We start from the raw sequence: 27252 nt of genomic DNA, 5'->3' as shown, positions 1-27252 counted from the left end.
GGAGGCCGAGTTAGCATGTTTTCTGTTCCTTGTGGCTCTGATTTGAATTTCCATGGGATCAGGGAGAGTTCACTTCTTTTAAAATGTATCTGGAATATAGGATAGTTACCATTAAGCTATTGCTGCCCTTGGACAAAAGCCCAGCTTGGACAAGAACCACTCAAGCAGTGGTTCTCAGAACAGCAGCGAGGGCATCACCTATGTGTTTGTTAGAAATAAGAAATGCAAATTCATGGGCCCTACCCTGAACCTCCTGAATCAGAATCTCTTTGGATGGAGCCCAGAAAACTTTTAACAAACTCCCCATGTGGGAGATGGGACAAGCTAATACCCAAACTTTAAGCACACTGAAGTTTGAGAACCACTGAGCTAGAAGCAAACCTAGTCTACTCCTTAGGATGTCTGCTTGTTTTTCCTTCTTCCTCTCTCTTTCAATCCTTTTAATTTCTGGGTTAGCGTTCCATACTAGTTATATAGTTATTTTATCTGTCCTCATACAAGAGTTAGAGATTTAGTTCTTTTAATCTTTCTGAAGACCGTTCTAGTTACCCTCTTGTGGTGGAGAGGAGTAGTTGGGACCAGCCAAGATGGCGAGATAGACCCTAGTGAGAAGGGGGCTGGGAGTAGAGAGATGGGTATGGTCTGTTGGGAGCAAGAACAGCTTTGCGTCTCCAAGGCTGAGAAAGCAATGTCCCCATTAGGGTGCTAGGCCTGAAATAAGAGGTGTGGCCGAAGTTGGATGGGCGAGAGAGAGAAGCGTGGCCGAAACCGGTAGCAAAAAGGGGCGGGACAGAGAGGAGAGGCCTGTGGCTGGGTGGAGGCGGAGCGAGAACGGAGGGGGCGTGGATCCAAGGCGGGGCGGGGGCGGAGTGGGAGGCCTGAGGAGGGGAGTGGCCAGGTTGGAGGGCGGGGTCCCAAAACAAGGTGGCCATGAAATCTGCGGTGAGTGTGGTGGGCGGGGAGACGAGATGGGCGGTGAAGAGGCCCGGCCCCGCGGAGGAGGCGGGCTGAGACGTGCGGGGGACAAGAAGGGGCCGGAAGGGGGTGGCCGCCGGTCCGGCCCCGCCCCGGGGCCGCCTCCCCGCGGGTTCCGTTGGCCGTGGCGGCAGCTGAAGCTGTGGCGGCTGTGGCCGCGGGGCGGGCGTAAGATGGCGACAGCGGCGGCGGGAGCCCTGAGCATGCTGTGGGGCTGGCTATGGAGCGAACGCTTCTGGATGCCCCAGAACGCGAGCTGGGCCGACCTGGAGGGGCCGGGCGACGGCTACGGCTACCCGCAGGCCCGGCACATCCTTTCGGTGTTCCCGCTGGCGGCGGGCGTGTTCTCAGTGAGGCTGCTCTTCGAGCGGTGAGAGCCCGGGAGCGAGCGGCGCGGAGGGCCGGGGGCGGGGGCAGGTGGAGCTGTCGCAGGGGAGAGGCCGAGCACCGGAAGCAGAACTGCAGGGAAAGTCCGGAAGCAGGGGGCTGGGGGTGCCAGGGCCGCCGCGCGGGATGCACCGAGGGTGGCGCAGGTGGTCGCGGAGCCTAGGCTAAGACAGAGTTTGGGGCGTGTACAATGAAAGAGTGACAGAGTCGAAAGGGACTCTGGGCCCATTCAATTTTAGATCCCGGAGGTCGTTTGGGGAGTGGGGTCTTATAGGCCTCCTCCCAACCTCCAAGGATTCTACCGACTAGGAAACAAGTTGTGAGCTGCGGCCGAGAACCTGAAAGCGAGGAACTGGAAAGGGCCACGGGAACCCTACTTGGAGCCATGGAAGCTGAAGGGTTAACACAAGGACCAGACATTCCAAGCCAAAGGAGAGGGTTCATGGAAATCAAAGATTTGTGAGGACCCTTTAGTTTCTGAGAGTTGAGGGGAACAGGATTAGTTAGGCCCTAAGCCTTGATTTGTCAGCTCTTGGACGTACGTTTGTGTGTGTGTGTGTATGTTCAATAAAATTCCGCCAGAGCCCCGTAGGAGAGTAGAAACCTGATAGGGGCAGGGTGTATTGGAGCCTTAGGCTCCCAAAATATGGAAAGGTGTCAGATTAGTTGCCAGAAGGGCCTTGGAGGCCTGAGATGGGAGGAGGAGTGGTCATCTTGAAAGGATGGAGAGCCCTAGGGCTCTTATAAGGAGAACTGCTGTATTGAGCAAAGCAGAATCACAGCATACTTTGTCTGCCTTGTGTGGTTGGGGAAGGTGATTTCACCTTTTTTTTTGAGTGACTGGATGGTATCTACTTGTCTAAGATAAAGATATTCACTAAGGACTTGATGTGGTGATTTTATAAGTATAGCTGTGGGTGATTTTGATCAGGTCTACTCAGACTCAGGAAAGGAGACTTCTTTCCAATAGTTCTCAGGTAATGAGGTGGCACTTTGACATCTTTTATTCATTTGGCCTTTAGAGCAGGAATGCCCTTTCTAGGGTGGGAATATATTGCAGATAAAATAATCTGTTATTCTCTGAAAAATTAGTATTATCTGTTTTTGATTACTTCTTTGATTTGCCTACAAAATCTTTCAAAAAATATTTGTTGTATGTAGCTAGCTAGTCATTCATCCATTTATTCATAGTGTTTGTATGTTGTTATCAGACTGCTCTGCCAGACTGCAAATGGAAAAATAAAGATGATTTTAACTGAAGCAAATGAAACCCGAAGATCTAAATGCCTTTTCTGGGTCCTTGGGAGCTTAGTGCTACAGTTTTTAAAGTGTAGTCATTGTGTTAATATTACTGGGGTGGAGACACAAACCACTTGTCTCTCTTAGGAATAACTTAGATCCAGGTACTCTTTACCTTAGCATCCATATGTGAGGGCTGAAAAAAGAGAAGGACAATGTAATAACTAAAAAGGAAAGTACACAATTCAAGACTTAAAAAAACAAAAACAAAGTTCATTGTCCTAAAAAAGATTCTGCTCATTTAAATATATGGAAATTTCTCCATATTAGTGATAAGAGGAAGTAGCTTGTTGCTTATAAACACCCATTTTATATAAACTTACATATATCTTCAGATTTCCAAAGAGTTCCCCCAGATGGCTGAAGACTATATCTCCTGGCAGAGGCACTGGAAAAGATCCTTTACCTGTGGGAATTCTATCTGAATGTTTCTATGGTGCTCCAGTGTCCGGAGAGTAGGGGTAAATGGGAACACTGAGCTGAAAGAATCCTAGTATGGTATTTCTTGGCTAGTAAGGATCCGTACCTTGTTCATCTCATGTTTGATCTTAGGAAAGTTTAACTCTAGAAGCAGTCTCGCTATTTTGTTTCTCTTTTTAAGACCTACTTTAGTTAGCAATATAATTGACTACTGGTTTGCCTGTTCCTCTCTTATTGCACCGGTCTTCCATAAAGAAGCCATTCTTAGAGTATATATAGTAAAAGATGTATCAAAAATATCGGTATAGATATTTCCTACATTTTTCTCATTTCTCAAATCCCACCTACTTAGTTTCTAGAAGCAATTCATGTAGTAATCATAGACTGTAAAAGCTAGATTTCCAGCCTCCTCCCACACTTAAACTAAGGCTTAGAAACATCCTGCAGCTTTTCAGAGGTTGCATCCTCACCTGGAAGAGGAACTAGAACCAAGATCCAGGTCATTTTCTCCATATCCTCTTGCCACTGCGTGATGTGGCTACCTTTTTCCTGTTCCTTAACTCCCTTTCAAGGGTTAAGATTTAACCTCCTGTTTCTAGTATTCTAGGATTTGAAACTCATCCGGGCTCATCTTATTCTTCATTGTTCAGTGTGTTTGAGTTTTGCATTTTTTTGTTTCAAATTGTCCTGAATATTTTAATGGATCTTATACTATGCCCCTTGATAAATTATCTCTATTTGTGTTGTTTTTAAGAATCTCCTAAAGAATGAATACGGAGTTTACAATATGGTCTCCCTTTCTCTTCCTTGTCATCAACCACAGTGAGCGTTTATTTTTTAAGTTCCCGCATTCCCTAGAGAGCTGCATCACGTCTCATAGGGATGACTTTAAAAGCTACCAGACCATAAATAAGATGTTTGTATCTACCTAACTTTTGCTAAAGAACTGCAGATGGAAGAAAATTACCTACCAAAGAATGGAGGTTTTCTTTTGTGGGCCCCTGCTGACTCGGGTTGCATTGTGATGCCCTGCACCTTAGGTGATGTCCTGCACCTCACAAAAATGCCTTGGGTGTAGCAGTAAGGAAACACTTATTGTTTGAGACGGGTCCACTGGCATCTACTCAGATGCCCAGGGGAGTAACTGGAATCTAAATATTCAAACTGAAATATATGTCGGGCTTGACTGAGAGAGGCAAAATTATAATTCCTTTGTTTCTGTTGTGTTTCACCATAATATATTTGCTTGTTGTGTACCTTCCTACAGCTTCTTTCTCTCCCCCTCCCCCATACACAAATTCACATTACCCTGTACCCTATCAAAAGAGATAAGAAACTTCCACCTGTTTTTTTAAACGTGTTTTAATATTATAGTGATGATTGAGACTTGAGAGAAAGAGTGGTTCAAGCTAGGTCTGCTATGTCTCGCTTAAACTGAATCTTTAAGATAAAATTGTTTGAAATTTAATATCTAGTCCCTTGAGCACTTTTTCCTTGGGATCAAGTAGGAGCTTGAGACTTAATATTGACACCATCAGAGCTATATAGGTTCGTTTATTTGGGATATGGTATTGCAATAGGAGCTTTATATTGCCAGAAGAAGAATATTTTGTGAATTATACAGGAGATAGATTTGAGCTCTTCTTGCTGTTCATTCATTATTCCATTCCCCTCTTCTTTCTTGTTACTTCCAAGACTGCCTCTATGGGGTGTCTAAAGAGCCTTCTCAATACCATGCTCTCACCCAGGGACTGAACGGATTCACTTGCTGCCCTGTCATGTAACTAGTAACGAGAGTAGTGACTCATTTTTTTGTGTGCACGTTTCTTAACCACTCATTTCATCTTCCTCTTGTAAACCTTGCTACCTCTGTTGCATACTGCCTTTTTTTCCCTCCTGTTCTCCCCTATTTCCTCTAAGAAGAGGAAGAACTTTTTTTTCCTCTTCCTGACAGCCTGCTGGCCCCCTCCCAGATCCATGTCAAGTCACAGCATTGTGACCCAGTATTAGTAGTTCCTCTAGCCAGGGGAGGGAGGCTTTGGGAAGAATGGACGCAGCTGCTGACTAGGCTGTCAGGGAGACTACCTATTCCACTGCATCCCCAGAGGTGTTCTGTTGGGCGTTATTGAATTGTAAATCACAGAATTAAATCCGGTTTGTAGATCCAGCAGAGCGAGATTGAAAGAGATGGTCACATGGCCCTGCCCTTATCTAAGAATCCACCTCCTAATAAGCTCCAGATGGTCCAAAGCTGTATGTGTTCCTCCTCTCTCTGGGAAAACTTCTTTCCCCAGACTTTCTGTGCAGTGGGTGTTGATGCTCTGCAGGCATCCCTGAATACTATTATGCCTGAGGTCGGGCTCCTGGCTTATCCCTGGAGACAGTATATTCGTCACTGAAAAAGAAACATGTCAGATATTTTTGCTTTAGCCACTTCCTGAGTCAGAAAACCAGGGTCTCCAAGGTGGGGAAAGAAGAAATTCATGTGGGAAGGCAGAGATAATACCTATTTTGGCTTTCTCTCTAGAGGTATTTTCAGGCAGATAAAGCTGCTTTCTAAAGAATTCACTGAGTTTTGAGCTCTCTGTGCTTGAACCCACTCCTACCTTATCTTTGGGGAAGTTAATTGAGGTGTTATTGTAAAAGGAGTTAACTAACCATACTCATGTCCAACTAAAAAAAAAAAAGAAAGAAAGAAATCAAACTAGTTTCCTTAGCTACTAAACCAGTTTTCCTAGATATGAAGAATTCTCTCTGACTTATCTAGAACTATGCTGTCCAGTAGTACAGTATCCGCTGCTAGTACAGTAGCTGCTAGCTTTGGGGGATTTCAAATGCGACTAGTCACAATGTGTTCTAAGTGTAAAATAGATTTCGAAGACTTAGTGCAAAAAAAGATATCCTAATTTTTAACATTGATTACATATTGACATCATATTTTGAATATATCAGGTTAAACAAAGTATATTCTGAAAATTAATTTCAACTCTTTTTTTACTTTTTAAAATGTGGCTATTAGAAAATTTAAAATTACACATGTGGCTCACATATTTCTACTGAGCAGTGCTGATGATAATGGTTCAAATATTAATAACCAAGAAGAGAATTATAATATAAATTCACATTTGAATCAGTTTTTAAGACCAGAAGATAATCGGTACTAAGTATATTGGATTATACTTTAAACAACTGGTCTTTCTAAAAAAATTGTAGTAAAAATGGGATTTCTAAAACGTAAATCATTTCTTGAATGATTTAAATAGTTATAGTCTGTTTTGAGTAATCTTCAGTTGACACTGTCTTTAGCCAAGCATTGCTCTGTAGTTTTGCTTTTCTGCATATATCTTCTCAACTGAGTAGTTAATGATCTGTAAACAAACAAGTTGGACAAGTAGTTAAATGTACATGGGCCGTGCACAGCCCTGGTAAGGCAATGAGAATAACCACACTATTATAGTTCTTCTCAAAATTACGGAGTTTCTTAAAAAGTATTCCTTGTAGTCTTTAGCTTTTGGGTAGTATCAGCATTTTTAAGAAGTCTCAATTATAGGTACAGACGGTCTCAAACTAAATCAGATTGCCAGATATCAAACTATGTGCCAAGAATAAAAAGATGAGTAAGTCATGATGTGTACCCTCAGAAAGAGAGCAAGAAAATCAGTGGTTAAAATACAGTGTAATAAATGTATGCACAGGGGTAAGTTATGGGAGTTTAGAAGAGGTGGACTCAGTTTCTCTTAACAGTTGTTAATTAAAATATAGGCTTAATGTCTCACTAACAAACACTTGTTTCTTGGACTATGAGGGATAGTAAAAACTTCTTAAGAAAGAACATTTTAACCTTTTTCTCTAATCTACCTCTTATTTGGCACGCCTGCATTTGTGTTTGTACTTTTAGCAAATACATTAAGTTGTATAATCATTCATCCATTTAAAAAAGATAAATGTGTTTAATGAAAGAAATATACGTACGCAGTTGGAAAGGGGAGGAATTCTTAAACAATCAGAGTCTCAGGACCCCCGTGTATTCTCCAGTTGCACTTGGAGAACTGCAGCTCTATAGCAAGTAAAATATTTCCTAGAACAATAAAACTACATCTTAGTCTTAAATTGGTTTGCGTCTGTCTGAAGCATTTGCACATACTTACGTACTCTAAGTAATTCTCTCAAGACTTATTTCCCTTATGATAAGGTAAGATGTAAGCAGGGTGCTGATCCTTCTCATCCCAGTATCAGTAGGTATGTATATTAGATTGCACAGCAGGTATTATTAGTCATCTTAATTCTTTAAGGCTCTGTATAGGTCTTAGTGAAAATAACTTTGCTGTAAGTGGAATAAGGAGTATAGGCCAGTCTGGTGAGTGCCTTGTCATGGTTTAGGATAGTATATGTCATAGAGGTCCTTTATAGTCTGTTTTTCTGCTTTGTTTTAAGAGCACATTTGCCAATTTTAAAAAATAGCCCTCAAAAGAAACTGCAAAAATTACTTAATGCACAGACCATGCAAGACGTGTTGGATTTGGGGGTATAGGTGTCCTTGAAAAGTTCAGTACCTTGTGCACAGCAAGCACATGTGTGTACAACAGCTGTGTACAACACAAAAATCCTATCCTTTTAAGAATTTACTCAGAAAAATACACTGAGATGAATGCATATGTATAAGGAATGTACAAGATAATGAATGGCTGGGAGTCATCAACACATAAATGAATAGTATTAACATAATTTAGTAACTCTTAAATTTTTTTGTTTTCGGTATTCTTTTTCACTCTTAAAAATTATTGAGGATCCCAAAGGAGGGACTTTGAGGAACTTTTGTTTATGTGGGTTGCATATACCTATCAATTTTTCCATATTTTAAATTAAAAATGAGAAATTTAAGAAATATACTTGTTATTCCATTGAAAATAACAATAATAAACCTATTACGTGTTAACATAAGTAACATATTTTTGACAAATAATTATTTTCCAAAAGAAAAAATATTTAGTGCAAAGAACAGCATTGCTTTTACATTTTTGCAAATCTCTTTAATGTCTGGCTCAATAGAAGATAATGGGATTCTCCTGGCTGGCTTCTGCATTCAATCTCTTGTGATACGTTGTTTTGGTTGAAATACGTAAATAAAAGCCAGCCTCACACAGATAGGTCATTGGAAAAGGGAGGTATTTTTTTCTTTCTTACTACACCAAAACACAAGTAGTAGTTTCTTAAAGATTGGTTGCATTGTAGAATCTAAAACCATATCGCTGAACTTTTCATTCATGTTAAAATTCATGGGCCTATCTTAACACTTTAAATGGACATCATGTATTGGTCATTGGAAAAATACTGGTTTTCTGAGTTATATAGATCTCCCATGGCTTTTCTACAATACATTACATTGTACAATATTAAAAAATCATATTAGTTCAATCTCATGGTAACTAATCTCATTAGAAAAGTCTTGAAGTATTGGGAAGTTGTCAAGTTCAAAGGCAGATAGACATTCTTTAAAATTCTAATTTTCACTTGAAAGCTTGAATTTTATCATTGACAACAATGTTTGTTTTTTGAAGTTACAGGCTTATTTCATTCATTTTCAAGAAAATGTCTCCTAAATACTTAGGTCTGAATAACGTTAGTTTATCCTCAGTCATTCTTTCAGGTAAAAATGCTCTTCTGTGAAAATGATTTAGTTTAGCACACAACTCAGCCAAGTGCATTTCCTGAGGCAGCCATATATGTACACCAGTGTTTTGTAACATCATCGCAAATAACAAGACAATAACAAACGCAAATAATGTCTTAATATAATGAAAGTTGTTTTGACTTTATAGGCCCCCAGGGAGTAGTATCTCAGAGACTCTCCAAGGTCTACAGACCATACTTTGAGATCCTCTGCTATAATTGAGTGAGATCACCCAGGGAATGTAGAGTAAGAAAAGAACCTACATAGAACTTTGTTTTAGGATAAGGCAAAGGAAAAAGAAACCCAAAGGGAATAAGAGGTATGGCAGTCTTATAGTTATTTGATAAAAGTTAGCATTTAATAAGTACTTTGTCCCAGCCACTGTTCTAAGTGCTAAACATAGTGACTCTATGAGGTAGGCAGATACTGTGGTTATCCTCATTTTACAGATGAGAAAACCGAAGCACAGAGAAAGTTACGTACCTTGTCCAAGGTGACTCGACTACATAGCAGAGCATACAAGCAGTCTAATTTGACTGCCAGAGAGATGGACAAAACTAGGAAGTGAATGGCAGTATGGAAGCTAAGAAAAGAGCATTTCGAGAGGGAGGGCATAGCCAATAATGTAAAAATGGGGCTGAGTGGGCAGGTAAGATACAGGACTGAAAAGCATCTATTTGATTTCACAGTAAGAAGATCATTGACGACTTTGGCAAGAACAGCTTCAGTGGAGTGTAGGGACACAAGTCAGATAAGAGAGGGTGAGGAATGAGTGGGAGTTAAAAGTCACGAGGAGAGAGCTTCTTCAAGAATTTTAGTTGTGAGGTGGGAGAGAAGCAGAGGGTATGACGGACAGGGAGAGCCGTTTTAAGATAGGGAAAACTTGAGCATGTTTGAGGTCTGATGAGAAGAAACAAGTAGAGACTGAGGCTGAAGATAACAGAAAAACAAAGAGGAATAAATAGAATGAAATATCTGATCAGGAAGAGAATGGATCTAAAGCATGGGGACACCAGTTTTAGATAAGAGTGGTTCTGATGAGGAAGTTGAAGGCATTCCTTCTCCTTAGCCTAGATTCTTGAGTCTTGGTTATTTCCACTTCCTCCTTCTCATGTCTTTCACTGCTATAACTCATTACTATCTTTTAGAGTCTCCATTTTACTTGTAGGAATTTCTTTAGTGAAGGTTACAGCTGATCTCCACATTGCCAAATCTAGTGGATACTGAACTCCTTCTCCTACTTGATCTCTGCCACGTCTAATAGGACTCCACCTCTGGCCTTCCTGTCTCCTCAATTCACCTTTCATGCTGGTTGTTTCCCAGGATTCTGACTTTGGTTCTCTTTTCAGTTTATATTACTTTCTTAAGTAGTTATGTTCACCCCCCACAAATTTAGCTACCACCTATATTCTCATTCTTTCACTCTCTTTCTCTCTTTTCTTTCCTCAGGTCTTGGTGTGTTTGTGTATGTGTGTGGACATATATTACTCAAGCCCTTTTTCCAAGTTTATTTGCCTATTAGACAGTGCCATTTCAGTGACCCATGGGTACTTCAAATTCAGCATACACACAACTCATCTATCACTCCCAAATTTGCTTTTCTCATTCTCCAGTTGGTTGCGGCACCATAATCAACTTAGTTTCCAAATCCAGAAACACGGAAGGCACACGACTCTTCTTTTGCCTCTTACATCTATTCAGTCACCAAGTCCTATCACTTTTACTTCCTCAGCATCTCTTGAATCTGCCCTTTGTATTTCTAGAGCCTGGGTTTAGTGCTTTATCACTTATAGCATGGCTTTTCTACAATAGCCTTTAGGTGATGAAAGTTCTTTATTAATACACATCCAGATCCATTCATCTCTTCTCCTCCCCCTGCGTAAAGCCTTTCAATGACTGTCCATCAGCTATAGGATAAAGTTCAAGCTTAGCATAACACACAAGGCACCTGTGATCTGGACCCTAACTACCTGTGTAGTTTTTTTTCCTGTCACTGTCGTCACCCCCGCCCCCAATCTATACATTGCACAGTTCTCTAAATACACTTTGCTTCTTATCTCTTTGTTTTTAGTACATGCTGTTCCTTCTGCCTGAATGTCCTTTTTACCTTCTCCTCCTCTTTCCACCCTACAGGAGCCACTCAAATTGTTAATGTGATTCGTTTATTAATAATTCAGTTGTAAAGGGAAAGGACTTTCTGAATCTGTTTTCTTTTTTTCTTTTTTTTTTTTTTATTGGGGAATATTGGGGAACAGTGGGTTTTTCCAGGACCCATCAGCTCCACGTCAAGTCATTGTTTTCGGTCTATTTGGGGGGGGGAGGGGCGGCGCTGCTCAGCTCAAAGTCAAGTCCTTGTTTTCAGTCTAGCTGTGGAGGGCGCAGCTCAGTGGTCCATGTGGGAATCGAACCGGCGACCTTGTTCTGGGCGCCGCGCTCTGACCACGGGGCAATCTGGCCGCCCTGAATGTTTTCTGTGGGACTCTGCATTTGCCTCTCAGGGGTGGGGGCTGGGGAGGATTTTCAAATGCTAAATACCTAAGGATTAAATTCTCAAACTCTGCTGTCTTCTCTGTGTGTGTGTGTGTGTGTGTGTGTGTGTGTGTGTGTGTGTGGTGGGGTGTATTCAGGTTCGGGTAATTTAATTACTCCGTACTCTTCACCTAATGATAATACCATCCTCATAAATCTGTATAAGGCTTTCCTCTTTCTGTTGTCTTTTTCCCTTCTTCATCCTTTTCCCTATTTGAATTTCTTTGATTTTTTTTCTTTTCATGTGTCAATTGTGACACTTTCTATTTTTCCAGAAATTGATCGAAGCCAGTGCTTCCCAACCCAGTCACGTTTCTTTGCACACGTGGAACATGATATGTGCATTGCACAGTGGGGTGTGTGCGTGCAGAGGCTACCAGCTAAGGGTTTCTGCCTACCACAGGCCGAGTGGACCACCCTGAGAACTAAGAGCAACGTCTCCGCATAAGTATACCCCACCTGTGTTACTTGCCATGATGCACCAGTTGAGAAGCTTGATCTAGACTTTCTCATATATTTGTGCATAGTTCATATCCATCAGTGAGGTTGCGATGAGTCACACAGCACCGTTATTATAGCTCCTGTCTTTGGCATGAAAAAGCAAAGCAGTAAGTAATTTCATCTTAATTAACCCAGGCCTAGGTTGGCTGCTGCCATGTATCTTGAGGGCAGGAAAAGGGCAGAATGAAATGATCTCTACAAAGCAGGACAGATATATTACAATCAGGTTGGGTCATTAGACTCGTGTTCCTGTAGTGGCAGATGGAAAGGAGTACCTTAACGTTATAGACTTATAAATGCCTACTTATTCAGACCTGCAGGCAAAGGAAGCCAGGGCTTACCAATTATTTTAAAACTTGGGCAACAAATTGATCCTGGAGAGGACAGAAAAGCACAAGATAAGTTTGATTTTTCAGTGTCATCCAACACAGCAGTTTGCAAACTACCATGTTTCCCCGAAAATAAGACCATGTCTTTTATTAATTTTTGCTCCAAAAGACGCATTAGCGCTTATGTTCAGGGGATGTCATCCTAAAAAATCATGCTAGGGCTTATTTTCTGGTTAGGTCTTATTTTCAGGGAAACACAGTATGATGTCAGGTATCCTTTACACTCTTAAAAATTATCAAGGACTTCAAAGAGTTTTTATTTATATCGATAATATCTATCAGTATGTACTGTTTTAAAAATTAAAATGGAAAAAATTAATATGTATTAATTCCTTTACAAATAACAATAAATTGATTATATTGGTAATAGAACTAACGCCTTATGAAAAAGAACTATTTTCCAAAACAAAAAAGAAAAGTGAGAAGACTAGCATTGTTTTACATTTTTGCAAGTCTCTAATATCTAGCAGCTGTATTCTCATGTCAGCTTCTGCATTCAGTCTGTTGCATTGTCATGTAAGCTGTGGAAGATTCCACTGTACACTCATGAGAGGATGAGAAAGAAAAGAATTATTATGAAGTTATAGAATTATTATGAGCATAGTTTTTACCTGCAGACCTGAAAGAGTCTCTGAGACCCCATGGATTCTTCAGAACATGCTTTTTGAGAAGTGCTGATCTAGCAGAAAGGATGAATGCCAGGCTCTGTGTCTGGAGTTTGATGAACCTAGGTACCTATTTTATGTTATACTAGATGCCGGGTAAATGATGTAGAATGAATACATGATTAAGTCTGAACTTCCTCAAAGTTTTCATTTAAAATCACTTCAGTTTCTTCATTAAAGTAATTCATTAAATGCATAAATAAATCTGTGTATTTAATTTTTTTTATCACAGAAACATCCTTTTCCCACCATAACTCATTTTTAGTTTTGGGCTTTGTGCTATAGCACAAAATAGATGCCCAATAAATATCCATCAAATACATTTTCTTAGGGTCTATACAGCTGTAACTGACTGGATGCCAGTAGTTTTACGTCTTTCATTGAATCCTGTGAACTAATGAGAGCAGGATGTGAGCTAATGACAACTGTAGGTCCAGATAATAAAAAAATTATCTTGGCTTCACCCAGGTGAGCAGGGTACAAACCTGTTTCTGTTGTATAAAAGAGGATTTCTTGCTCTTTTCACCTTCTGCCAGAGGTACCATCAGGGAGTGCCCAGACTGAATCTAGTAAAATAATAATAGCTGCCTTTTATTGAATGTTTGCTAAGTGTCAGGTACTGGGCTAGGCATGCCTCGTCTGTCATTTCATCTTTAAAAGGAACTTGCACAAAGTCTCTTAGCTAGTACAATCTGTCTAACTCCAGGGTCGTCAATCACCGGACTGCTCTGCCCTGAGGAAGAGACCTAGATCGGGGGTAAGAGTAGGAATAGAAAAGCTGTTTTTTGGGTTTGGATCTACCTCTTCATATAGATGAGAGGATATAGATGAGATAGAGAGAGATGATTCATTGCTTTTATCTCTGATATGGCACCAGCTCAGCAGCAAAGAATGGGCCTTAATTACTCTTCTGGATGCTGATCAATCCTGGTTGGACATCCAAACTGAGCTCCAGTAGAGCAAGGGTGGGATTTGTCGGTTACTGAGAAACTCATGAGCTCAGAACCTTGGTAAATACAAAAGCAGTATTCTTTGTGTTCACAATAAATGTAAAAATTAGTGGGGTTTTAAAATATTTGTACACAGAATAGCATACCAAGAAATATAAGTTAAAGTATCTACTAGTATTAGCCTTTGAATGAAACTTTTGTACGACAGATATGGCTAACTGTGCTCTGAATAAATGTTTCCCCGTGGCTCAGGAACTTTGGTGATAAGGGTAAAAGAAATTTTCATAGAAGATAATAAACAAAGTTTCTTATTCTCAGTCCCTCCCTTGGAGATAAATTCTGGATTCAAATGCAGGCCAAGAAAATAGGTCAAGAGCACTCCATCTTATACCTCCCAGTCATAATTTCATCGTGGGACTCCCTAAGATGCTAAAGGAGCTAAAACTGGTTTTGACTTATTCTCAAAGCAACTATATAGAGCTTTTCCAAGAGCTGATTGGTGCTCACAAAAATCTATGGTGGTGGTGAAGTAGGAGATCTTTCTTAAAGAACCAAGGAATAGTTTCTCAATTTTCAAAGATATAAAAGTTAGAAATTAATTACAATCGATGATAACACTGTGGAATCTTAGATATAGAAAAAAATCTTAGAAATCATCTCGCACAACCCCGTTTTTCAGATAATGAAACCAAGACTCAAGATTTAAGTGACTTGGCCAAGTTTATATAACTTATTAGTGGTAGATCTGAGACTAGAATTGAGTACTAGTAAGTAATTTCCTTCTCACCCTTCCTACCGTGTTTCCCCAAAAATAAGACCTAACCAGACAATCAAATTTAAGACCAAATTTAATATAAAACCTGGTCTTATTTTACTATAAGACCGGGTATAATAATATAATGTAACATAATATAATATAATATAATATAATATGTAATCATATAATACTGGGTCTTATATTAATTTTTGCTCCAAAAGACACATTAGAGCTGATTGTCCGGCTAGGTCTTATTTTCGGGGAAACACGTAGTTTGCTAGTTTCTTTCTTCAGTGTTCCTGAAAGTTCTAAGTATTTCCATAATCTTCTTACTAGTCAGGAAGATGACCATGACCCAGGATATTTGTATTTAGGAAGAGCTCAGTCTGTTTTACTTTTCCCTGCAATTAAGATCAAGATGATCTTCTCTCTCTCTCTCTCTCTCTCTCTCTCTCTCTCTCTCTCTCTCTCTCTCTCTTTTTTTATTTTTATTTTTTTTGTTGGGAAAGGGGAACAGGACTTTGTTGTCCATTCAGTCTTAGTTGTGGATGGCTCAGCTCAGCTCCAGGTCCATTGCCGTTGTTAGTTGCAGGGGGCGCAGCCCACCATCCCTTGTGAGAGTCGAACCAGCAATCTTGTGGTTGAGAGGACGCGCTCCAGCCGACTGAGCCATCTGGCCATCCGGAAGCTGAGCTGCAGCTCATTGACTAAATTCTAGTTGCAGAGGGCGCAGCTCGCTGGCCCATGTGGGAATCGAACCAGCAGCCCTGTTGCCCAGAGCTCAAGCTCTAACCAACTGAGCCACCCGTCCGCTCCCAAGATGATCTTCTGCTTTAAGGAAAACTATTAAGCACCTTCTTGTGCCAGGGTCTTCATATACAGAGGGTGTCAAAAACGTGTACACAAGAGGACACTTTGGTCAACTTCACCATAATCAGAAGTGTCTGGGCGCTGATGGTAACCTCTTTGAGCACCTCTTGTAATTGCAGAAGTCAAACGTGACTTGTATTCATCTTTTGTTACTGGTATATATTGAGTATTAAAATTTTAATATAGTTTTCCTTTCTTAATATGTGTATACATTTTTTTGCACCCTCTGTATATATTATCTCATCGAATACTTACAAGATTCTTGTAAAGTAAACCATTTTAATGGTCATATGCATCACCTGGGGAGCTTGTTAATGCAGATTTTGAATTTGCAGGTCTGGGATAGGGTTCAAGATCCTGCATTTCTAAAAAGCTCCTAGGAAAAGCCAACAATGTTGTTGGTCTATGGACTTTGTATTGAGTAGCAAGGATGTTGATATTTATCTTACAGATGAAAAACAGGTTTATAAAGATTAATAAACTGTCCAAGTTCATAAAGGCAGTAAAATGGTAGAGTAGTTCTTTGATCTAGGTCTTTCTGATTCTGAAGCTCAAGATATGACAAGGGAAGCCAGGGAAAAATAGAAAGAGCACTTGTGGTCCACTATTTCTTAAACAGGTCACTTCTCAAGTGAGTCAATGGCAGAATCCATGACGAAATCAAAAAGTCCTGGCCCCCAGCCAGTGTTCCTGTTTTCCCCTGCCATTAGTCTCCTAATCAGGAGCTTACCCTCATGCTTGGCAAACCATATTTAGAATTGGCTTTTGGGTTTTCTCCATTACAGATTTATTGCCAAACCCTGTGCACTCCATGTTGGCATCCAGGACAGCGGTCCTTACCAGGCCCCATCAAATGCCATCCTTGAAAAGGTGTTCGTCTCTATTACTAAGGTAAGTGGGCACAGAAACAAGATTCATGTGAGGGGTTGCCCATAGGGCAGAGGAGGATAGAGAACAAGTACCTCCGAGGGTAAGGACCAGATGGGAGGATCTTTCACATTTGGGTATTCCATATAGCTATGAGGAGAACTTGATCCCCTCGGGAAAATACCTGGGCCAGGATCTAAGTCAAGTTCACACACATTTGAGTTTTAGGCCTTAGCAGCCACCCCCCACCACCTCCAGACACACATCATATCTTAATTTTGTTTTTCCCTATTCCAGCTTTTGTGATTACTTAGTTGCATAATTAAGATGGGGACGGTACTGATAGCCTTTGCAGGTTGGGTTTTTAATATTGGTTTTTCCTCAGCTTGGGGTGGAGGGAGAAGCAGGGATGTGTATAGGTGAATGGTAAGGTCCTTGATGCGTGCAATAGGACTTCTTACTAAAAATGACTTTTTGGGTAAAACCTGGAAAGATAAGCATCACTTAAGCCACTGTAGTCGTCATCTCTTTGACACTCAACTAGTCAGAGGGATTTAATGAAGAAAAGGGATGTTCTGACTCTGGTCCCACGTCTGCAGTATCCTGATGAGAAAAGGCTGGAGGGCCTGTCAAAGCAACTGGACTGGGACATCCGAAAAATCCAATGCTGGTTTCGCCAACGGAGGAATCAGGACAAGCCCCCAACGCTCACTAAATTCTGTGAAAGCATGTAGGTGTGCAGAGGGCAGTGGGGGGGTATAACTGGACTGAGGTTTTCTCTTTGGAAATCACTTCTATTGTTAGGACAACAGGCGATAAATGTGGAGGGATAACTCGATTTATTATAGGCAGAAAGGAAGAGAACTGGAAGACTGGTCACCTTTAGTTTCGTGGATATGCTCACCACTAAGCTGGATGTAGTTCCACTTTGTTCCCTTTTCCCAAATAGATTGGGAGTGAATTCCTATCACTGCACTTATGAAGATAGACATGCACCCCTTTTACACCTTGATGGCGATGGTCCAGCTTGCTTTCAATTGACATTTTGGTGGGAAGCATCCCTTTTCTGGACATGCTATACTTCATTTCACTGGGTTTTTACTAATTACCCTGTGGACATAGAGCACTGTATTTATTATTGTCATTAAAAAAAATATATATATATATATATATATATATATATCAGGGAGTCTGACATGGAAGAAAAGTTGATTGAAGCCAGTATACACTTGTGGAAATCTATTTTAAACAAGAGGCTGGAAGATGTCTCTATCTTTTTGGCTTTTGAGGTATTTGCTCCTATTCTGGGGACTTATCTTCTTTCTCACCAGGAACTATCTTATCCCCAAATCCGCTATCTTGACTTCCTTAGCCTCAAAGACTTTCTTTTGAGTGAATATTCATCTAACCTCTACTCTTTGCCCACCCAGGTGGAGATTCACTTTTTATTTATGTATATTCTGCTACGGAATTAGATTTCTCTGGTCGGTGAGTCTGAACTTCCTATCTCCTACTGGGTTCTAATCATCCCTACATCTCTAGAGATAATACCTTTAGATCTTTATTTTCTCTCCTTTTTTCCCCACTTCATGCCATTAGCCCAGGTTCATATGCTAAATAGATTGTCTTCTGCGTGGGGCCTGACTGCAGTAACCTCATAACTCTACTGTTTCTCCCTAAATAATATTAATGATAAACATTATTATTAGCATTGATTAAAGCAGCATAGTACATGCTAGTTTACAAAGCACTTGACAAAAATCCTGTTCTTCCAAGAAGGCAGTTAAAGAAAAGGAATTAGTAACCCTTTAAAGTGGGTATAAGACGATTATTTCTGCTTTTCAGTTAATTGTCAGAATCAAAGAATTTCAAGCTTTTTGATTCCTGATTCCATTTTTTTTTTCCACTGCACCACAGTTTTTCTCTAAATGATATAACTGAGGCTTCAAAATACATGAAGCAAAAAGAGGCAGAACTAAAGGAAGGGGATAAACAAAAATACAATCATAGTTGGAGATTTTAATACTGTTCTATCAGTAACTAACTCACTAGACCAAAAAAAAAAGAAAATCACTAAGGATATAGAAGATTTGAATACCACAATCAACCAATTTGATATAATTATTGACATTTCTAGAACATCACACCTACAGCTGAAGAATATAATTTTTAAGTGCCCATGGAAGATCCAGTATGATAGAACATATGCTAGGCCATAAATTAGATCTCAGTAAATTTTAAAATATTGAAATCTTACAGAATGTATTCTCTGACTATAATGGAATTAAATTAGAAATCAATAATAAGATAGCTAGAAAATATTTGGAAGTTAAATAATTCTTCTAAGTAATCAATGCATCAAACAAGAAATCAGGGAGGGAAATTAATATTTTGAATCGAATAATGCTAAAAATACAACAGAATAAAGTTTGTAGGATGCAGCTAAAGCATACTTATAAGGAAACTTAGAACTTGAAATGCTTATATTACAAAAAAAAAAATTTTTTTTGAAATCAGTGATCTAAGTTTCCATTTTAAAATCTGGAAAAAGAAGAGCAAAGTAAACCCAAAGTAAGTTAAAGGAAAGAAATAATTTAAAAAACAAGTAAGCAAAAATTAATGTAATAGGCATTAGACAAACAGTGGAGAAAACTAATAAAGCCAAAAGTTGGTGATTTGAAAGGTTTAATTAAAATTGATAAACTCCTACAAAAAAAGAAAACAAATTATCAATATCAGGGAGAAAAAAGGACTATCACTACAGATCCTGTAGACATTGAAAGGATAATAAGACAATAGTATAAAAAATGTAATAGTAATAAATTCAACAGCTTAGATGAAACGGACATAATTGAAACTCCATTAGAAATGATTGCTTTTGAATCTTTGGCATGGAGATCTCGCTGTTGGTGATCAAATGGAATCACTGTCTTCCTGCCTCCCTAGCTCCTATATTCCAGGTGGTGATGTTTCTAAAAACTATCCTAGAGCTCTCCCTGCTCTTATTTACCTCAAAGCATGGGTTTTCTATTTGTAATAATACTTTCTTGTTCTAGAAGAAAAAGCTAGCCATTTACTGACCCTTTAAGGATCCCTAAATTCTGTCAAGAGGAAATCCTTTCTCTTTCCCATCTCCCTTTTGCCCCTAGCATAGAGAGAGTGGGATCGTATAGGGGGGCCAGGGGAGAATCCTGAAGACTCACCTGGATTATCTGTTTTCTCTTAGTCACCTTGGTTTTGGGACACCCGACAGTGCTGGCATAGCTATCCACATCAGGTAGGATCTGAGCCCTTGCAAGACAGGGGCCTTATGTGTGTATGTAAGTTGGGGTGGGGATGAGTGCAGTCTCAGGGCAGATGGCACATTTACTTGGTATTTTTGAGGGGTAAGGGGCTGAGTCTCTTTGAGTCGTATATTTGGGGAATCTATTTCTAGAGCCCCTATAGCTGTGAAATCCAGTGATGTTTTTATTCCAGTTCCCCATTATATTCACCCTAATTGGGCTGGAAAGAACAGCAGCTTCCTGGCACTTAATGAGATGTTTTCTGGTTCAGGTGTCCCATTGGAATCAAGGGTGACTTGGAGTCCCCATAAGAGCATGGTTCTAATCTATACTAGAAAAATGTTGGGGCTACTAACAGGGTGAAAAAAGGGAAGGCCTAAGTATATTTAATCCCCTAAAAAGCATTAATTACCAGAATTTTAGATACATTGATTTGATAATGCTATAGTATGTGTTAACCTTATCTGATCTCTAAAAGATGAAAGCTGAAGATATGTATGTGAAAGGGCAGAGGGAAGAGGTTTAAGTCTCCACACCAACCCAAAGTCTGTTAGCTCTTGCAAATCTTAGAAGATGATGGGGAGGAAAGATATCTAATAATTTTGGGTATTGGTCCTCCAAGGCAGAGAAAGTTGCAGAGATGGAATGAATCTTTGAGTAGCTGTATTCTAACTACTACTTTCTCTCTTCCAGCCTCTCACAAGTGGGCTTTATTACTATTATATCATGGAGTTGGCCTTCTATTGGTCTCTTATGTTTTCTCAGTTTACAGACATTAAAAGAAAGGTAAGGACATTGGCTCCCTCAGTTCCCTGACTTATTGCATCCTCCTTCCTAGCAGCTTACCATTACTGCCATTGGGATGGATTCTCTGCCCTGACTGGGACCACCAAAGAGGGAGGAAGTAGGTTTGATGGGACTAGCTCTTTGTAATGTTCTCAGAAAAGAGTCTTGACTAATGATGAAGTATATTTGAGGCATTCGGGGACAGCCAGGATGAGAATAGTTAACTAGCTAAGAAGCATACCCATTTCCTTATTTTTCTCCAAGTTTCTTACGTGTATAGCAAGGCCTGATCCGACGAAAAGGCCTGAGTCCAGAAAGGTGAGATCTGGCTTTTGTTTGGCATTAGGGACCCTTGTTCTCTCTCTGTTCTTCCTTCTTGGTGACCCCATTTACTCAAAAAATTTCAACTGGAAGGCATTGTGGATGATTCCATTTACCCTTTTCTTGCTATTGTTCAGGAAACAGATTCAGAGAAGTAAGTTCATTTGCCCATATAGTGGCAAAGTTGGAAATGACTTAAAAGTTTTTTATAAGCAGACAGAAAGGGCAGAATCTTCACCTCTTACTGGTGTCCACCTGACATAATGTAGTTCCGACAGCTCTAACCTAATCTGTTACTAACTTGTAGTTATCTTTGGTGAGGAAAACCAAGGTTAGCATTTATGGGAATGAACAAACTAATCTGGGTTGTTAGTTGTGTAACCTAGAAGCTTAATAATTCAGATGCCTTTCACTCTCCTATGGTCAGGTTCCCTTATTAAAATTTTATTTTAATAATGACACATATATAAGAAGGTTTGTAATATACATGTAGGTTCTAACATACTAGAATGTATACTTGTGAACCCATGGCCAGCTCAAGAACTAGACTATACCATTGTATCTGTCTCTGTGGAGAACAGAGACTTTTCTTCCTTGTTTCTTGGACCCAGATTCACCTGCCTTCTCCCACCCTCTGTCACTCATTGGGCTGAGACGTATTTATTAGCTACCATTTTTCCCCCGAAAGTAAGACCTAGCCAGACAATCAGCTCTAATGCGTCTTTTGGAGCAAAAATTAATATAAGATCCGGTCTTATTTTACTATAATATAAAACCTGGTCTTACATAATATAAAACTCATGAGAGCTGATTGTCCGGCTAGGTCTTATTTTCAGGGAAACACGGTATGTCTGATAACTGAGGTATTTAGAGATTTCTCCAAGTCTAACTTTGGCATTTAAACAAAGAGGTAATTAGAGCTTTAAATCTGAAAGCAGGAAATGCTTGCAGTAGGATGGATTGTTTGGCATTTCTCTGAAACTTTGGAGGAGGTTAGCTTTGCCCCTCTACAAACCTCCCTTTTCTGTTAGGTCCCTTTCGTTGAAATTTCTTTCAACAAAGCACAAGAGTCTTAGAATCTCAAGGATATCTAAGGCTTGTATGTCTGACTACCACCTGGGAGTTATTTCTAAGTGTTAGCTCAGACTCCATACTTGACAAATTATGCAACTACCAAGGAAAATAGCACTTTTCTGTGTTTTAAGCTATATTAACATAGATTATGGGTCAGTCACTGATGTAACGAGTTTGGAGTCAAATGGTAGCCAGGTCCCTAATGGAGAGTTTAAACAAAATGGGACTTCTAAGGATGGGATAAGATCCTCAGAGAACAATGCAGGGCATTGAGTTGGCTGGCATCTCTATGGCCTTGCCTATACCTGCCTCTTCTATTTCCCTTCCTTCCCAGGACTTCCTGATAATGTTTGTGCATCACTTGGCCACCATTGGGCTCATCACCTTCTCCTACATCAACAACATGGTTCGCGTAGGAACTCTGGTCATGTGTCTACATGATGCCTCAGACTTCTTGCTGGAGGTAAGATCCCATCCTCTCTCTCCCCATTATTCTCTTTCTCACCCTTTCTTCCTAGCTGAGAGCTGGCTTTCTCCTCGATTCAATTTTTATCTTCCTTTCTCCAGGCAGCCAAGCTGGCCAATTATGCCAAGTATCAGCGTCTGTGTGACACCCTTTTTGTGATCTTCAGTGCTGTTTTTATGGTCACTCGTCTCGGAATCTATCCATTCTGGTAAGTGTTAGGGCTGTGGATCTGTAGTAGATAAGTCCCTAATGTTACCTGGTCAGTTTAGGGAACAGACCATCGAGAACCTTATTGTGTTGCGTTTTCCGTGGCCTTACCTGACCCTTCATGGACTCACAGGACCTCAGTTCCCTTGTATAATATTTCTGTTGAGGCAGGATCCAGACTCAGAGCATCTAACTCACTTGGCTCTGGCTTTCCTGACTCATCTCTGAGGAACAGTCCTCATTTTATGCCTAAGTAATTCCTTTGCCTTCTTTTGTGCTGATACAGAATTCTCAGGCTCTTCTTGCTTGTTTTCCTGCTCTAAATTCTCTCCCCCATCCTAACTCACACACACACGTATATACACACACACACACACACACCTTCTGCAGTCACTACTTTATGGTCCAAAGTCAATGACTCTGTAGGTTGGAGATTCTCCTTAATCTGAGGGAATGAGCTACCAGCTATCCTATATGAGCCTGAGGATCTGAGTAATTCCTAGGATCACTATTAAAATTGCTGTCCCAGTTGTGTGAAACTGCACATTTGAACCGATTAATATGACTTAACTCCATCAGTTCCTAAGATTTATATATCTTCCCATCTCTAAAGATAGAAAACTCCATAGGCCCCCTTTCTTTATTCTTTTCTCACTGTGGATGGATATCCCTGGCACGTCAACTGAAAGGGGGTATAGGGAGAAAGCACAGTTTCTGCTTCTCAGGGAACTCAGCTTCATCCCTGTCTGCCTGGCTTTGACTCTACAATCTGACCATGGGCCTCCGTCTTCTAGGATTCTGAACACGACCCTCTTTGAGAGTTGGGAGATGATCGGGCCCTACCCCTCCTGGTGGCTCTTCAATGGCCTCCTCCTGGTCCTGCAGGTTCTGCATGTCATCTGGTCCTACCTAATTGCGCGAATTGCTTTCAAAGCCTTGATCCGAGGAAAGGTGAGGATGAAAACTGGCTTCTTTCTTTGGGGCTGGGTGGAAGGATGGGTATTACTCAGTAGACCTCTCTCGATCCAGCCTGGTGAGCCCCATCTACACAAGCAGACCAAGCAAAAAGCCTAGGGCTCCAGAGTTTCCGCCTTTTCTATGAGTGTTTGGCCTTCTAAGACATGACTTAGATGCAAGAGGAAGGATCTGCGTTCTTCCTGTCCTAGGAATGACCGTTATTAAATAATGAACGGTATTAAATTTTAGAGATGGCCTCAGCCATTTCCTACCCCTGCCTACTTCAGTGGATTCGTATTTTTATTTTTCACCTGGGAGCCTTTTTTCAAAGGAAGTCATATGCAGAGCTCCAAGATACAAACTATATAAAAGCAGAGATTGCCTAGGGAGTGGTTTTAGTTCACAAGCCACCCCAAGATGACCACATTGTGATGTTCAAGATGTGGCTTATGGAAGGGACTAAGACTGGCTTCACCCAACTGTTGTATGAGGCAAGGGTCCGAAGTGAGATGGATACTTAGGGTTTCAAATACCCGTCTTATGCCCAGAGGCCACAAGTACAAAGAAAGGTGTCATTGAATGATAAAATTCATAAGTGAATCCAAGTTCTGAAGCAGCCAAGCTTTCATTAGCCCAAGGGCTGGGGATTCAGCCTTCAGTAATACAGAACCAAGGGGAGGGGCTCTGCTGGAGGACACACTCAAGGACCGAAGGAAGAACTATATATGACTTCTTGTGTCACTGTTCCTTATAGCTGCAGTTGGTTACAGAACTTGCTCAGTGTGCTTACGCTTCTTGCTGTAGCTACTGGACATCTCTCTTCTCCCCTGCTTTTCTTTTCTGACCAGGTGACTTATCCAGGAAGGATTAGACCCAGACTCTGTACTCTCCACTCTTTTCTCACCTCCTTCCTTTTTTCTATACCTGGCGGGAGCTGGACAGTTTCATCTCTTGCATGTAAGTGTATCTGTGCTTCTAGTCTTCAGTGAAGCATGTCTGTCTGGACGTGTTTCTCTTCCTCCTGCTTTCCTTTCTGTTTCCCGTGTTGTCTGAGAATATGCCCCCCTCTGCTGACCTTGTGGAGCCACTGTTGACTGGAGCTCAGGTTGCCAGATTCTTTTTCCTAGATGGAGGCAAAAATAGAGTCTATTCTTTTTTTTCCTTTCTGTTTTTCTTTCCTTTCCCCACCCCACCCCCTTTTTTGAGCCTCCCTTTTTCCTCAAATCCAAACACACTTTGCTCTCTGGAAATTTCCTAAAGATCAGGCAATCAGTTATCTGGGTTCAGAGGTCAACAGCTATTATAAACCATAGAATCTTAGAGCTAACCAAAGCAAGTCACCCCAAGATGACCCACTTGGCAACAACAATTTTAGTTTTGTTTCCTTCCCACACCCTTCTCTCCTTTACTTATTTATGTTTAAAACAGCACACATTTATTATCCTTCAGTTTCTGGAGGTCAGAAGTCTGACATAGTGTCACTGGGTTTCTCTCTTTTACTTTTATGGTCCATGGTAAAGAATTTTAAATACTTTGCTTGATATGCAGAATAGTTTAGATTTGAAAACACTGCTCTAATCTAATATCTTCATTTGAAAATACAAAACAAAAAAGCTGACATTAAGCAGTAAAGATTCAGATGGTAGCATGCTTGGGACTCGGACTCTTGTTCACGATTGCCAATCCACTTTTCACCATGTCGATCTTGGGGGATGCCAAAGCTGCACGAGAGAAGTGATTTCCACCCCCTTCTTTCTTCCGCCTCCCGCCCCCACTCCGGTTCAAGCTGTTGTTTCTCAGTCTAGTTGTGTAGGACACAGCTCCCGGGCCCATGCTGGTATTGTGAGCCTTGTGCTGCCCCAGTTGAGGCAGTCGGTCACCGGTTGTCAGTCGGTCGGCAGCTCTCGCTGGCTCCCAGCTACTCACAATGGCTGCCGGCCGCTCACGCTGACCACTTGCTGCTCATGGCGGCACACAGTAGCCTGCAGCAGCCCACGGCAGCCCACGCCAACCTCTGGCTGCTCACGGCAGCCCAGCTTCAGGGAGAGTTGTTGTTCACAGTCTTAGCCGTGGAGGACGCAGCTCACTGGCTCATGTGGGAATCGAACCAGCGACCTGGGTGTTAGGAGCACAGTGCTCCAACCACCTGAGCCATTGGGCCATCCCAGAAGTGATCTTACTACTGGGAAAGGGAGAAGATTGGAGAAACAGTTTCTTAGGGTGTTGATAGTTGAGTCCACGAACAGTAGAACTACTGAAAAAGGCCCAGCATGGTTTAGCTTTGGGGACAGCAAAACTCAGGATAACCAACATAAGTAACTGCAGTGATCACAACCACAGAAGATAGACGCAATGATGACAACCGTATGTATTGTTTATGTTGGCCTTTTCTGTTTTTTGAGGTGGAAGAGGAGAAAGGGTGTCTGGAGTTTCCCTCAAACCTAAATCAGGACTCAGTGAATGGTTTCAGCTTTCCTGAAACTAGACTGGTCCTGAAAGATACCTATCCCGACCAGAGAAGCTCCTTATTTCATAGAAAACTGAATCAGCGATGATAGAGAAACCCAGAAAGCAGGCAAAGGATATTCACAGCAGGAGCCTTGGTCAGGTGCCACCAGGAAGTAGGCCAGATTGGGAACAGTGCCCAAACATGGGCTCTGTGGGCTTAATCTGTCTTACGATTCCAAAAAGGTGTCTTCATCTTTCCTGCCATTGGTCCCATCCCACACAGGTGACTAAGGATGATCGCAGTGATGTGGAGAGCAGCTCAGAGGAAGAAGATGTGACCTCCAACACAAAAAGCCCCTGTGGCAACAGCTCCAGCAATGGTGCCAATCGGGTGAATGGTCACATGGGAGGCAGCTACTGGGCTGAAGAGTAAGATGGTTGGTATGGGGACCTCAGCATGCACGGACTTAGAGGGCCACTGGCAACCTACTCCTCTTGGGCCTCCCCACATCTACACTCCGGTGACTAGGGGTCTGCAGGGCAGTGAGGAGAATCAAAGAAGAAAATATTTTCACTTTTTTAAAAACTCTGCCATTTTGTATTTAATAGCCCCTAGGTTTTTTTCAATAATATTATTTGCTCTCTGTGTTTGTGTGTGTGCGTGTGCGTGTGCATTTGTGCATATGCCTGAGTTTCATTGCCTGGGTTGGGGCACAATTCTGGACTGCGGCCACTAGGCCTTGTCTGGTCCCCTCTGAACCCACCTCAACCCCAGATCTGGTTGCATCTTGAATTATGCTGCCTCTGGACTGTCCCCTCCCTTGTTGCCCATGGCTCTTAAGGCTCTGGCCATCGGAATGGAGCATCCAAGTTCAGCTACAGGTTTCTGCACTGTTCCTCCTTCGGAGCTGGAATGTTTCACATGAATATGTGTAGATGGATGGCCAGGATTGCTGTGACCCCTAGCTAGACCCCCTTCCTACCACCTGCTCTTTACTCAACGGTACGCAGGGAGCGGTGGGTGGGAGAGGGGGAGCTGAGGGCCGGAGGAGGACAACAGCCACTGGGTGAGCTGTTAACAGTTTATACTTTTGTTTACTCTTCTGTGATTAAAAGTGCTTCAACCCTCCCCTGCTGTCTCAACCTCTTAGTCACTCTACATCCCCAATTCCCTGAGTTCATAAGCTAATTAAGAATTTTTATGTTTTAAGAAAAAATAAATATATATATAGTGGTTACAAGAAAAAATACTGAGCAGATAAAAGCATGTATGTCACCAAACCAACAAAGGCTTTGGTTGAAGAGCTAAGACACCTTTAGTTAGATACCTGTATTTCCCATCTTATTGAATACAGAGACTGCAGTTGACATTTTAAGATTGTGATAAATGAGTCTGAACAGATGTTTTCTCTTTTAGTTAGCCAATGGA

The 27252-nt window shown here is 41.2% G+C and overlaps 1 protein-coding gene across 4 annotated transcripts; it reads left to right on the top strand.

Annotated features, from left to right (window-relative positions):
* The first annotated feature begins 899 nt into the window (after window positions 1-899).
* CERS5 (ceramide synthase 5) lies at window positions 900-26952 on the top strand. Of its 4 annotated transcripts, XM_033118519.1 has the most exons (11): window positions 996-1345; window positions 16199-16304; window positions 16880-17010; window positions 17711-17768; window positions 19507-19557; window positions 20258-20350; window positions 22080-22208; window positions 22313-22419; window positions 23213-23369; window positions 24224-24332; window positions 26107-26245. In XM_033118519.1, the coding sequence occupies exons 1-11, from the start codon at window positions 1149-1151 to the stop codon at window positions 26112-26114; spliced, it is 1146 nt and encodes a 381-aa protein (XP_032974410.1). In that variant the 5' UTR covers window positions 996-1148; the 3' UTR covers window positions 26115-26245. The 4 variants fall into 4 exon arrangements, with proteins under 4 accessions (XP_032974412.1, XP_032974410.1, XP_032974409.1 ...); XM_033118518.1 differs by lacking the exon at window positions 24224-24332 and having other exon boundaries at window positions 1000-1345; window positions 26107-26952; XM_033118521.1 differs by lacking the exons at window positions 996-1345; window positions 16880-17010; window positions 24224-24332 and adding an exon at window positions 900-942 and having other exon boundaries at window positions 26107-26952.
* Window positions 26953-27252: the final 300 nt, after the last annotated feature.

This window comes from Rhinolophus ferrumequinum, chromosome 10 (assembly GCF_004115265.2).
Source record: "Rhinolophus ferrumequinum isolate MPI-CBG mRhiFer1 chromosome 10, mRhiFer1_v1.p, whole genome shotgun sequence".
In the NCBI taxonomy this organism is placed as follows: Eukaryota; Metazoa; Chordata; class Mammalia; order Chiroptera; family Rhinolophidae; genus Rhinolophus; species Rhinolophus ferrumequinum.
The sequence above is the reverse complement of the archived record's forward strand: the minus strand, read 5'-3'. Positions and strand labels throughout refer to the sequence as shown.